The sequence below is a fragment of the Hibiscus syriacus genome, unplaced genomic scaffold (assembly GCF_006381635.1).
Source record: "Hibiscus syriacus cultivar Baekdansim isolate YM2019G1 unplaced genomic scaffold, ASM638163v2 tig00111402_pilon, whole genome shotgun sequence".
Classification (NCBI taxonomy): domain Eukaryota; kingdom Viridiplantae; phylum Streptophyta; class Magnoliopsida; order Malvales; family Malvaceae; genus Hibiscus; species Hibiscus syriacus.
In genome coordinates this window covers 2,634,273-2,647,863 of record NW_024063082.1, presented here as the reverse complement: position 1 = coordinate 2,647,863, position 13,591 = coordinate 2,634,273, and the positions used below count along the sequence as shown (strand labels likewise).

At 34.2% G+C, this 13,591-nt stretch overlaps 2 protein-coding genes across 3 annotated transcripts; one reads left to right on the top strand and one right to left on the bottom strand.

The window, feature by feature from the left end:
- Positions 1–947: 947 nt before the first annotated feature.
- On the top strand, positions 948–3,767 carry LOC120161405 (factor of DNA methylation 4-like). 2 transcript variants are annotated; one of them, XM_039171668.1, is made up of 7 exons: positions 948–1,154; positions 1,311–1,884; positions 1,974–2,155; positions 2,285–2,353; positions 2,455–2,742; positions 3,128–3,340; positions 3,438–3,767. In XM_039171668.1, the coding sequence occupies exons 1-7, from the start codon at positions 1,137–1,139 to the stop codon at positions 3,666–3,668; spliced, it is 1,575 nt and encodes a 524-aa protein (XP_039027599.1). In that variant the 5' UTR covers positions 948–1,136; the 3' UTR covers positions 3,669–3,767. The 2 variants fall into 2 exon arrangements, with proteins under 2 accessions (XP_039027599.1, XP_039027598.1); XM_039171667.1 differs by lacking the exon at positions 948–1,154 and adding an exon at positions 1,155–1,199.
- A 4,797-nt stretch (positions 3,768–8,564) lies between these two features.
- Positions 8,565–11,082, bottom strand: LOC120162095 (laccase-2-like). Its single transcript, XM_039172272.1, has 7 exons — positions 10,923–11,082; positions 10,653–10,804; positions 10,323–10,567; positions 10,111–10,239; positions 9,079–10,038; positions 8,816–9,000; positions 8,565–8,749 (listed from the first exon to the last, which is right to left on the bottom strand). Exons 1-6 carry the CDS (start codon positions 11,043–11,045, stop codon positions 8,870–8,872), a joined length of 1,740 nt encoding a protein of 579 aa, XP_039028203.1. The 5' UTR covers positions 11,046–11,082; the 3' UTR covers positions 8,565–8,749; positions 8,816–8,869.
- Positions 11,083–13,591: the final 2,509 nt, after the last annotated feature.

The window sequence follows — 13,591 nt, the reverse complement described above, 5'->3', positions numbered from 1 at the left end:
ATAAAAATATTTTTTTATTATTTCGGGTCGGATTTCTAAGTCATATATTCGGGTCGGGTCGGGTCGGGTGAAACCTTAATTTCGTCGGGTCGGGTCACGGGTGGAGGACCCTTTCTTCTCGAGTCGAGTGGCCCAAAAACCCGACCCGACCCATTGCCATCCCTAGGGCCAATGGCCCAATAATTTAAGGGCGTTCCGGTCCTGAGTGCATTATATATGCTTGCTCCGCTTACTATAGCGAGAAAGTGAAAAGGAAAACATCAACGCACAGGTCCAGTGTTTTCTCTCTTTTCTTTTCATTAGCACGGTGACTTTTCTGTTTTCTTTGTTTGGCTTTAATGAGAAAGTAAAGGAAAATCTCGATGCATAATTTCAGTTTTGTTTTGCTAATACTTAACTTTTTTTGTTTAAGATATGTATATTGATGTGCTGTGTTTGGCTTTAACGAGGAAACTAAGGAAAGTGTCAAGCAGAATGACCCAAAATTTTGTGTTTTTGTTTTTGGATAAGAAAAGTTTTCTTCTATCCCTCTTGTTTATGTGTTATCTATTTGTTGTCTGATCTGTTTTATTTTATTTTCACTCGTCTGATTGTTTCTCTCCAATTTTCTTGCTAACCAAACAAGTTTTAACGTTGATGTCTATCTGTTTTTTTCCTTTTTTGTTAGTTGAAAAGTTCTGTAATATCTAACTTAATATCTTTGTCAATTGCTGGTTTAAAATGTGATGACAACTAGATTTAAGTTTGTTGATGCTGTAGCTATGCATTGTTTTGTGTATTTGTTTGCTGAATATGTGCTTTGTCCTAAATCTTTTTGTGTGTGTATGCATATAGTTTATAAGAAATTGAGGCCTAGAGATGGTTTGTACTGTTTAAATTCTCTCTTTCTTCAATTGGGTAACCTTTTGGAATCTTTTTAGCATTTTAAGGAACTTTGGACAGTTTATTAAAGATGTGTATTACCTTAATTATGAATATAGGATTTCACCTGCTGAGGGTTTTAAAGCAATATTATGACTTTGAGTTAGGTACTTCTGTTGCAAAAAGGACTATTTTTAGTGAAAAGTCATTGGTTTGAACCAAAAGAGATGCACATAGGAGTGACAAATTTTTGAGGGCCCAGTGGGTGACCAGAGATGCTAATATCTTCAAATGTAAGTATGTGCGGGATGACGACCAAATCCGATTCCTTGGATGATGTGAGGGAGATGTCATGGAATTTGATTGTTTTACTTTTCATTATATCTTCACCAACTTCCTAATTGTTTACATACTTAAAGATGTTTCTTTGTTTATTTCTTGATGATCAGATGTATGATGAGAAGTTTGTTCATCCATGGATGGGAATTGTTGCGAATATTCCAACAATTGTGCATGATGGAAAACATGTAGCAGATAGTGGAAAGAAACTGAAGGAGGATTTGGCGGAAAAAGGATTTAACCCTTTGAAGGTTCATCCTCTTTGGAACGGAAAACATGGTCATTCGGGATTTGCCATAGTAGAGTTCAACAAAGAGTGGGATGGCTTTAATAACGCCATCATGTTTGAGAAGAGTTTTGATTTGGGTCACTATGGAAAGAGGGATTACTATTCGTCCAGGAGGAGGAAAGACAAATTGTATGCATGGGTTGCTCGTGAAGACGACTTCTATTCAGAAGGACTGATAGGCAAATATCTTCGTAGGAAGGGAGACCTGAAGACAGTTTCAAGCAAAGAAGCCGAAGATAAAAGGAAGACATCGAAGCTGGTGAAAACTCTAACCAATACATTGGAAACAAAGAACCTACGCCTTCAGGAAATGCAGAACAAATATAATGAGGCAACTAGCTCCAGGAGTACATTGATTCAGCAGAGGGAGGACATGATCAAAGCTTATAATGAAGGTGTGCTACAACCTTAGTTTCTAAATTGGATTTAAATACAATTACTGCTATTGTAGTTGCCAATGGCTTATAGTATATATTATGTGCAGAATCCAAAAGGATGCAGCAGAATGCTCATGACCATTTCAAGAAAATTTTCTTAGAGCATGAGAGGATTGCGCAGCATTTTCAATATCAGCAAAGAGAACTAGAGCAGCGTGAGAAGGAATTGTTCCAACGGGAGGCTCAAAATGAGGCCGAGACAAAAAAAATTCAGCACGAAAAGATGATGGTATGTAATGCCTGTTATTTTCCCTGGAATTTTGAGTAAGATAAACAAAACAAATGATTTTGTGAATTTGTCATGTTCCTTTTTAGCTAAATAAATAAAAAATATTCATAAATTGTTTTCACATGGCAGAATGAGAGGGCAGCCTTGGAACAAAAGAAGGTAGATGAAACTGTATTAAAACTAGCTGAAGAGCAGAAGGTATATTTCTAGTCTCGATATAGAGTGCTATTCTAAATAGTGCTAGTTCCATATAAACTCTTGAAGCTCTTCATTTGCCATTTCTATCCTTCCTATGCCAGAGAGAAAAGGAGAAACTTCACAGACAAATCATTGAGCTAGAAAAACAACTTGATGCTAAACAAACTCTGGAGCTGGCGATACAGCGTATGAAAGGGGCTCTACAAGTTATGCAGCACATGAAAGGGGATGGAGATGCAGAAATGAACAAAAAGATGAAGTCTATTGAAGAGGAACTGAAAGAGAAGGAAGAAGAACTAGAAGACTTGGAGGATCTTAATCAAGCTCTTATCATCAAGGAGCGCAAAAGTAATGATGAATTACAGGATGCCCGAAAGGAGCTGATCACTGTAAGAATTCCCCTTTTCTTTTTCTTTCCTTAGGAGGTATGTATAAGATAGTGGGTCAGTTATGGGTGTAGAGCTTCCTCATATTGATCAATTATAATAAGACAACATGAACCTAAAAGACATGCATGTTAGCTCGATCACTGAAAAAAAAGGGTTGCTGCTTCGCAGGGGATGGATTAGCTGAATGTAAGACGGTCCACTTGTTAGCACTGACTTATGTATCACTTTCTTGTTAAGTTACTCGTTTATTGTTTTTGAGTACCCGTGATTGAAATATCCGTATATGATACTAACGAGTAATATAACTTGCATGCAATACTTAATAAAATGGGTATGTGGGGTTGAAGGAAGACATGAGGTTCAGAGTGCTTAAATTTTGTTTCAGGCTTTCAGAGATGTTTCCGCCCGGTCTCAAATTGGTGTGAAGAAAATGGGAGAGCTGGATATTAAACCATTCCAGACGGCAGCCAAGAGAAAATACTCAGCAAGAGAAGCTGATGAGAAATCAGCAGAGCTATGTTCACTGTGGCAGGAGTACCTTAGAGATCCTAGCTGGCATCCTTTTAAAATAATCACAGACAAACAAGGAAATTCCAAGGTATGTTCCTAAATTCACACTTACTTTCCAACAACCTCTTCAATAACTGTCATTTGTCCAAGGTGTGACAGTAGGGAAATGGTTCTTAATGAAACAGGAAATTCTTGACGAGGAAGACAAAAAATTGATTGAGGTTAAGGCGGAGTTTGGCGATGAAGTATACGGTGCTGTGACGGTGGCGTTGAAACAGATGAATGATTATAATCCAAGTGGCAGATACATAATACCAGAACTCTGGAACTTCAATCAAGGGAGGAAGGCGACGTTAACAGAGGGAGTGCAGCATTTACTGCAAAAATGGAAACAACTAAAGCGAAAGAGGCACTAAATTTCCTTCATAATTTCATATACTGAAGGAGCTCTCAAGGAATATATATACCAAGAGAGGCTGTCGGTTTTTCTAAGGTGGCTTGCCTTTATGTGCGGATTAGAGGCGTACTCCAGTTATTTCTTTTGGCAAGAAGCTTGATTATGAACTCGAGCTTGGATTAGATGACAATTGAATTGGATTTGACAATCAACTTTTTCTAGTTAAACCGTATTATCTTGCTTATCATGTTACTATCAAATCTTACTTTTATCGGTACAGTTTACCTTCAGATTTAATTTTAATCATCCATATATATATATATGATAGCGTAATTATATTTAAAATGTTATATATTTAAATTTTGATATGTTGATAAATTGTAATTATTTTATATGTTTTTCACTTTAAAAAAATAGAATAATCATTTTTGAAGGGTGCCAATGCTTGTGTACCCTCACATGTTTCCGTGTGGATACTCCCAAATGTAATATTCCCAATCAAAGCCCACATGATGTTATTTTTTTTGTTTAAATTTAAATTATAATATTATTATTTTATATATTAGAAACACTTTTCTAACTTTAAGGTCATTATATGATACGAACACCTATTGTAAAATTATATTAGTATTATTTTAAATAAAATATAAATAAATTCTACAAACGATGTTTAACTAATTTTAATTGTTTTTTATCACTTTTTTCATGATTAGATTTGATATCGTCACAACTGATAAGATGACTTTCATTTGTTATCATGTTAATTTTCCTAATTTGGACTTTCAGATTGAATTTGGATATGTGATTTACGTTGGTGGATAGTTTCCTCGCGTTGCTCAATTTTGATTTACGGTTTATCGGTAGTCTTGCAATAGCTTAATTTCTTTTGCGATTTGTTTTACTGTATAATCTGATCTGTTCGTATATACATTTTATTTGAATTTATTTGGTTAGATTTTTAAACTTTTTCCTTACATAATTCTTCTTTTTTTTTTTTGGATAATTGAAAAAAAATTATTACCCAAAGGAGCAGTGTTCTGCTACAAAACAATCATCAATGGAAAAACAACCTAAAATCAAGAACAACCTATTCACAAAACACAGTATAGGTCATTCAATACTCCAGTTCTTACAAAGAGTAATATTAACATTATCAAGTCTATTAATATTCCGACCTCTAAGTTGAATTCCGACAATCTCCTTAATAACTTTAAGAATTTCAGTTGCATTTCTGGAGATTCCTTTGAACAACCTTCTGTTTCGTTCCTCCCATAGAGAATAGAGGAATGCACACCATGCAAGTTTCAAAATAGTGATAAGTAGGGTTTCTAAGCATAAGAAGCCGATGCTAAGAAGTTGTTCCAGGACAAAGAAGGTGACCTTAATTCGGAGAGTTGCAAGATGGTTTTCCAAAGAGATTCTGCCAGAGGATATTCAAGGAATAGATGGTTTCTTCTGTTCGTATATACATTTTATTTGAATTTATTTGGTTAGATTTTTAAACTTTTCCTTACATAATTCTTTTTTTTTGGATAATTGAAAAAAATTTATTACCCAAAGGAGCAGTGTTCTACTACAAAACAATCATCAATGGAAAAACAACCTAAAATCAAGAACAACCTATTCACAAAACATAGTATAGGTCATTCAATACTCTAGTTCTTACAAAGAGTAATATTAACATCATCAAGTCTATTAATATTCTGACCTCTAAGTTGAATTCCGACAATCTCCTTGATAGCTTTAAGAATTTCAGTTGCATTTCTGGAGATTCCTTTGAACAATCTTCTGTTTCGTTCCTCCCATAGAGAATAGAGGAATGCACTCCATGCAAGTTTCAAAATAGTGATAAGTAGGGTTTCCAAGCATAAGAAGCCGATGCTAAGAAGTTGTTCCAGGACAAAGAATGTGACCTTATTTCGGAGAGTTGCATGATGGTTTTCCAAAGAGATTATACCAGAGGACATTCAAGGAATAGATGGTCTCTTGTCTCCCGGTCCTCATTGCACATAACAAAAAAGCCATCTGTTATAATGCCCATATGTTGAAGCCTATTCCTAGTTGGCAGTCTGTCCAAGATAACCATCCAAGGAATCATGTTGTGTTTTGGTATGTGAAGAGGAAACCATATTAGATTATGCCAAATAACTTTGTCCCTCTTTACTCTAATCTCATCACATATGGAGCGAGTCGTCATTGCTCATGTAGAAAAAATAGTTTGTGCTTCTCTTTTAAGTTTTAGCAGTTTCCTGAAGCCCCAACTAGCATTAGTTCCACCTTCTGAGTGCCAGAAGTCTCTATCTTTTAACACGTAGGATTTGACCCAAGCAACCCACAGTGAGCCCTCCCCTGCTAAGATGTTTCTAATGAGCTGAATCATACACGCTTTGTTCCATGTTTTTAAGTCCTTTAAGCCTAGGCCTCCTTCAAATTTCAAGTGGCATATCAATCTCCAGCTTACTCTAGTGCCAGTAGCAACCTTGTCGGAACCTTTCCAGAGAAAACGAGAACAGAGTTGTTCGATCCTGTTTATAATAGACTGTGGTAAAAATAATTGCCTGCACCAGTAGTTAGCAACACTAAATAAGACAACTCTGATGAGTTCGAGTCTTCCTGCATAACTCAGGTGTTTTCCTGACCAGTGATTGAGCTTGGCTTTGATTTTTTCAATGACTAATTTTATAAAAAAAAATATTTTTATTATATGTTTTAGTTTACTGTTATAATTGTAAAACTTTATTATAATTTATATATTTTTTATTTTTAATAAAACTAGAGGCTTTTATATTATAAGAAAGACTTTAAAATCGAAGGAGTAAAATATTATAAAATCTTGAAATACCAACCACTGATCTGTAGAACATGTGAAAGCAAAGTCTTTACATTTCTACAATATTTGAAATAAATTTGTTGACAAATGAGACAATTTGACTGGTCAATGTTGTTAACAAATGCAATATATGTACGTGTTTGATTTATGTTCTTTAGATTCCCCTCTTTTCTTCCTTGGTTTTAGTAATTGTATTATAGATAAAATCGAAATCGAAATTTAATATAAAACATTATATTATTTTCTAAACAGTAAAATAAAGTTTCTTAATTTAAAAATATCAGTATTTGATATAAGAGTTTAATACGTTTTAAATATAAATATAAACTATGATATATGAAAGTAATATTAAAAAGTAAATCTATACTATCAGGTGTATACTCATTTAATATTTATTCAAACTCAAATTCAGAATTTGTGCTATACCAGAAGAAGCGTCATCGAACTAATAAACTTTCATCACATGCTAAGTTCAGTATATATTTATAAAACATATACCGAAAGGAATAATATTATTTTTAGAAAAATATTTTAAAATTTCAAGCTTCTGTTTTGCAGGTCCAAAGGTTTTGCATGTGCATGTGAATGTGAATCCTATTTCCAATATATAATTTTATGCCTTTCATTTTTAACTGTTATAACGTACTAAAATAACATTAAAAATCAATAAAGTAATTGGTATTGTTCTGACCAAAATTTCAAGTTAATTTAGAAAAACAAAATAAAAAAAATATTATATATCAGTATTAATGCAGAACCATTACATAAAATACCGTAGTGATCCAACCTCTTGCAAGAATCCTACGAAAGGGACCGGTCGGTCCAATACATTTAATGGATAATTAATTATTTATTTATTCGGGTATAATATATGTATATAATTGCATATTCTTTTTTAACTAATATAATTGCATATTTAAATATTAATTAAAAATATATAAATAAATTAGAATTGTTTAATTTTTTTGCTAATAATACATAAATTAAAAATATATTTTGAATCTAGAAAAAAGTTCTGACGTGCAAGAATCCTGAAGAACCAACCAATGGTGTTGTGCCACGTAAGCAACCAAAGGAACGGATAAACATGCAAACTCACTATATGGTAACCCCATACAAAGCTGTCGTATGGGCTAAGGAAACTAATGAATATACACTTTATATATATATATATAAGAACATATAGCCTCGCTAATATAAGCCGCAACGACAACGAGAATAGTTCACAGACACATCTCCTTTCACACGTCCTCTCTTTCACTGTTCATCTTCTCTCATAGATTCAAACCCTAACAACGGTGACGCCATTATTGCTTGGTGTTGAAGCTTTTCTGCAACGCTTATTTTCCATGGAGGAAATATATAAAATACAAAAAAAGGAAGCCTCGTCGGGTAATAATAATAGCCATTGTTCAAGTTCTTCAAATCTGTCATCATTACCAAGGAGTTTTTCAGCAAAGACGACGACGAAGACAACCAGTTCTTCCAACTCCCATCTTCTTAGAAGTTCTTCACAAAAAAACCCTTCTTCTTCGTCTAAATGTCCATTGCCAAGAAGTTGTTCACAGAAGAGCTCGTCTATTTCGCGTAAATGCAGTAAATTAGCCAAAGAACAGAAGGCGAGATTCTACATTATGAGGCGTTGTGTTGCCATGCTTCTGTGCTGGCATAAACAAGGAGATTCTTGAAGGATATATATATCTATATGAATCAGTAGGGAAGGATTCTTCTTTTCACTTTTCTCCATTAATTTGATGGATCTTTTGTTTGTATTGAACTCATGGATTTCATCCATTGGATCAAGAACAAGTAGTCAAATTTTGTAATTATAAACCAGAGAGCTACAAGTTTCATAGCTGTAAGAAAAGAATATTTGAAGAAAGATATAGATTTCTGAATCTTGAATACAAGCAAGATTCGATTGTTTCTCTGATCTTTTACTGTTTGAGTCATCAGGACAGATATTTTCAAAAATCCGATTAAGAAGTGTTAAACTTTAAATCTCAATAATCAGATTTTTCACTTAATTTTTCTAAATAAAGTTCCAAAAAATAATAATTCAAATACAGAAATAGATGTATTAAAACAGTTTGATTTATTATTATTATTATTGCCGTAACAACTGCATTGAAACTCTGGGTTGATACAAAGTACAAAACCTCCACCATTGTCTTGGTGATGGATACTACGATAGCAAAGAACCATGTTCAATGTCAATGTTGGCTTTAGGATACTCTTCAGACGCCAACAAAACGATTATATATGTATATAAGTTACATGAAAACCCTCCAAACAATGAAGTAAAATGGAACATAAAATAGAGAAATTTAAAAGTTTGTGCATCGTGGCAAGATTGATGATGCTTCAGGTTCCGGTTAAAGTGACAAAAGTTAACACTTGGGAAGATCGGACGGCGGAGGTGGCAACTTCTGGTTAGGGAGCTTTCCATCCAAGATTATCCATGCCATCCTCAAGCCCCAGCTCAGATGAACATCAAAGTGACAGTGCATCAGCCAAACTCCTGAATGATTTAGACAGAATATATAAGGAAACGAGGAAATCATATTTAGAAAGTGAATTAAATGATATGAATCGTTACCGGGATTGTCTGCTTGAAAACGGATCGCGACCCAACCACCGGAGGGGACACCAACGGTGTTCCTTTCAACAGGATCAACAAGGTTAAACTTTGGAGGGTCACTTTTAGGATCAAAGTTACCGAAACCTTGGCCAACAACATAGAAATTATAGCCATGGAGATGGAGAGGATGACTCTCAGCACCCAGGATACTGGTTTCCTGCAACACTACTTCGACACTCGTATTGAATGGTATCACTTCAACTTTAGTAGTGCCATTGATGACATGGGTGTTGTTTGGTGGAGTGCCAGTGTAGTTGAATGGATGAAGAGGGAAATCTGGGAAATCAGTGGTGAAAACCCCGTTTGATTTGGAAAAGAAGTAGGATTGTAAAAGTGCGGTCGATGGAAGTGCGAAAGAGACGTTGTTCATTGAAGCTGCAAATTTTGTGCCATTAGGTCCTTGACAGGTTTGGTTCTTGGGGCAAGGGTTGGATCCAAGACTAACTGTGAAGAAGAACTTTTTATCTACTTTTTGTGGGACATTGGCAGGGAACTTGGTGGTGGCTAAACTCCTGAATTTGTTTGAGAAATTGGCTACGACATTTGTAGCATTGATGGCAGGCAAGACTGGTTTAAGAAGAGGAACGTTTTTCAATGAAGAACTCGAAGGGTTTTCATATTCAAGGATGCCCGCAACGGTGGTATTGTCAATTGTACCCGTGCCAGTGAAATAGGGTCTGGCTAACATGAAGAAAGTGGCACTGGGAGCTGGAGATTTGGTTTTGAGAAGAACATTGGTGGTTTGTCCGGGTGCAATCACCAATGTATCGGTCTCGAATGGCTTCACATATGAAGCATCAGCTTCCACAACTGTGAAACTGTGATTGGCAATGCTGAAGAATAGTTCATCATTGAGTGCAGCATTGATCAACCTCAGCATATATGTTTTCCCAGGCTTTACCTTCAGCTTAAATGTATCTGACACAGAAAGAAAACGATTAGAAATGCCGTGAAAAAAAAAACAAGAACACGATTTCGAATACGATATACCTTTAGCGGAACAATTGTACAATGGGCCAGGGAGGCCATTGAGAGTGTAGGCATCGGAGACATTGGGGCCAGCACCTGTTTGAAGAGACTGATTGATAACAGCTTCGGGATCAGCATTAAACCATTCACCTGTTGTTTAACAAGCCAAAAAAAAAAAAAACTCAGTCAAATCGTCGAACACTTTTTTATCTGCCAGTAAAAAAAATGATTACCAAACAAGATGGGGACTTCTTTGTAGGGTTTGACAAAAGGGTAAGATTCGTTGCGCCTTGGGAGGATGATGAGTGGGCCATAAACAGTGGCTCTGAGCCATGAAATGTGAGCATGCCAGAAGAGAGTTCCTCTTTGCCCGGTTATGGTGAAGTTGTAAACGTAAGACTGGCCTGTCTGAATGGGACACTGTGTGATATATGCCGGCCCATCTGCCCATCCACTCCGAAGCTGTCTAATACCATGCCTACAAAGAACAAAAATTGCCGAAGGGATGAACATGAAAAATTCTTAGTAGTGAAGAAATTGAAGTCAGTGACTTTCTTACGTACCAATGAATGGTAATATTGTTAGGGACATGGTTAACCACTTTAACGAACAATCGGTCTCCCTCTCTGGCAACGACACGAGGCCCAGGGAACTTCCCATTAACTGCAACGATGCTTTTAGTACGGCATAACCGAGTGATATTCTTCATCCTTATCTGCAAAAAAAAAAAAAAATTATCAGTTCTTGAGAACTGTTGTAATGAATCACTTTCACTTCAGGACTAGTAATCTTAAACAATGCAAAGCAAAGAAAATGCAATGGCAGCAGCATACTCTGAATTTATAGTGTCTGGTGACGCCGCCATGATTTGCAGCGACAACCTCAGGAACCGCCATGAAGCAGCCAACGAAGAAGATAAGCATTACTGCTGCTGAGAAAAAACCTGAACACCCCATGTTGGAAACCAAGTTCTTATGTTCGTTTTGAAGTTTAGGGTTTTTAGTATTTTCTGTTCGTGGAGAAACATGTATGAATATATAGGGACATAAGAATGTAGTGAATGTGTCTCTGTGTTCTGGTTTGGTTGATTAGGTTATACGATGTTAACATGTTTGATCTGAAAGCAGAAAATTACCAAACGTTGGCCCCAGTTTTCTTCACTGTCGAGTATCATTAAAGTATGTTAATCAATGAGGTTGTTCTTGTTATACCCGTCGAGCTTATCTTTATATACAAATTTTCACCATTTTTAAACCTAAAAACAGCTGGAGTAAGTGATTATACCTTTTCTTTGTTACAGATATTTCCAGAATTGTTTAGACAAAAAGAGAATTCTCTCTTCTTCTTTTTTACACTTTTTTGATAACCTGTATTTTTTTAAACTCTAACACCCAATATTGTGTTAGTTATGTAGTCTACATATATCTAATTAAGTCAAGTTTAATCAGATCTTAAAATATAAATTCTTTTAATGTTATTTTTTTTCTTATATACAAAACTCGAATCTAAAATATCTGTATAAGTGTATTGAGTTCTTTATTACTCAATTCAACAATAAATTTTTTTATTTCTCTTTAAATATTTGTATCTTATATTCATATTTAACACATATTAAATACTATATTTTTCATTATAATATTCCAAATATATAATTAACAATAAATATATTTATCATTGATATTCACAAAGTATTTTTCCGATAATATTTACAATATAAGTTACATCTGTGTAATTAAGGAAAAATCAGATGTAACTATAAAAATTTCACAAGGTATACAACATTTGTGTTTACCATGCATATTTTTGCATGAGTACGAGAATATTAATTATCCCAATACATCAAAAGTTCTCCTTTTTTTTTCACGAACCAAGTGTTTTTCGTAGTAAAGAAATTGTTAATATTCCTGAAGAGGTTCGAGCATTATAGATGCATGGAGTCCGAGTGTTCAATGTCAATAAGTTAAAAGTTATATTTGAACAAATATTATCTTGTATCTTCCCTATATTAATAAAAAAGACATCTTTTTTTAGAATATTATTATCCCAGAATATAAAAAGTTAATTTTATTAGTCTAAAGTGATTATAATATATGTTCGAAAAATCGTTAATCATTTGATAATGAACGTTTAAATATCATGCTCGAACCCAATAACTCTAAGGAGAACAACCATCCCTTTAACCACTTTGGTTTCTAAAAAGTTTAAAACAAATTAATTGAAAGATTATTATTTGATACACACATTATATAATTTTATGTAATATTAGATTAATTATATGATGACACATATCATAAATATTAAAACTAAATTATTTAAATTAATTTAATTATAAGGATATATAATCATTTAATGCACTTACAATACAAATCATAAAATTATACGTTATTATTATTTATTTAGTTAAGGTGATTACAAAGCATATGTTCTAAGTATTCTCAAACATTTGATAATGAACGCTCAATCACTCTTGCAGTTGTTGGTGCTCATACCAGTGACCTCTAAGAACAACAATAATTCCTTTAACCACTGAGGATAAGTTGGTTCGTGCTAGAATTATACATTATTAGTGTATTAAATATGAACTCTTAATTAAATATATTCAAATATTGAGACTCGGATGATATAGATAATAAAACCAAGTGAAAGTAAAATAAATAATTTAATAATAAAAAACAATGTATCCGAAAGCATCATTTTTTATGATTTCAATATCCCAAATTGTGGTTTAGGGATTAATGAAAGAGGATTGGTAGTTAGAAAGATAAATGGAGCCCCTGAAAGAGATATATGGAGGAGTAATCATGTATCTTTTAATTACCACCAAAGAAAACAGTGAAGCAATCGTCCCAACCAATGACCATCTGATTCTTCTGTCTTTGACTCAATGATTTCAATAGTATATATAGATGGGTACGCATTTTCGATTTCATCGTCATGTTTATCGTAATTATAAAATTTTAACATATTAAATATGAGTTTTTGATGCATTTTTAATCGTATTTATGTGTATTGAAATCACGAATTTGGAACGGAGGCTGCAAACTATATTTCCAAGGTGTAATATGTAACCGTTAAATGTTGGAGATAAAGAGAGAAGTCAAAGGGAGTTATGGCATCTTCCCCAATTGGCAATGAACCAAAAGCAGTAAATTGAGGTTTACGTTGACAATGAAGGAAGATGGAAGCCTAACCGCGACATGCATAATATAGTTTTTGGTTGGTGAATGGGGACTCAGCGAAGACGACTTTTGACCCACCTTCCTTTTAAGCAACAATACAAATCATTACACTCTTCTTTCTAACCTCTTAGTGTAACTCAATCTTAATCATAAAGTTATGGATTATACCAGAATTTTGCTTACTATCTATGGCTTCAAATGGCTTTTTACATTTTTGAAAAATAAATTTGGATAATATATTTTGTTTTTGGTTGCACCAACTACGATTCTTCTGTTCTACTATTTTTAGTTGAGGAGTTCTACTTTACTTGCTCCAGAGTATG

Coding starts and splice junctions, on each gene's coding strand:
- LOC120161405 (XM_039171667.1), top strand. CDS start 1,161: ATGTGCGGGATGACGACCAAATCCGATTCCTTGGATGAT. Junction 1,200..1,310: donor AATCCGATTCCTTGGATGAT/GTGAGGGAGATG, acceptor CTTGATGATCAG/ATGTATGATGAGAAGTTTGT. Junction 2,743..3,127: donor CCCGAAAGGAGCTGATCACT/GTAAGAATTCCC, acceptor ATTTTGTTTCAG/GCTTTCAGAGATGTTTCCGC.
- LOC120162095 (XM_039172272.1), bottom strand. CDS start 11,045: ATGGGGTGTTCAGGTTTTTTCTCAGCAGCAGTAATGCTTATCTTCTTC. Junction 10,805..10,922: donor CCAGACACTATAAATTCAGA/GTATGCTGCTGC, acceptor TTTTTTTTGCAG/ATAAGGATGAAGAATATCAC. Junction 10,240..10,322: donor AGAAGTCCCCATCTTGTTTG/GTAATCATTTTT, acceptor GTTAAACAACAG/GTGAATGGTTTAATGCTGAT.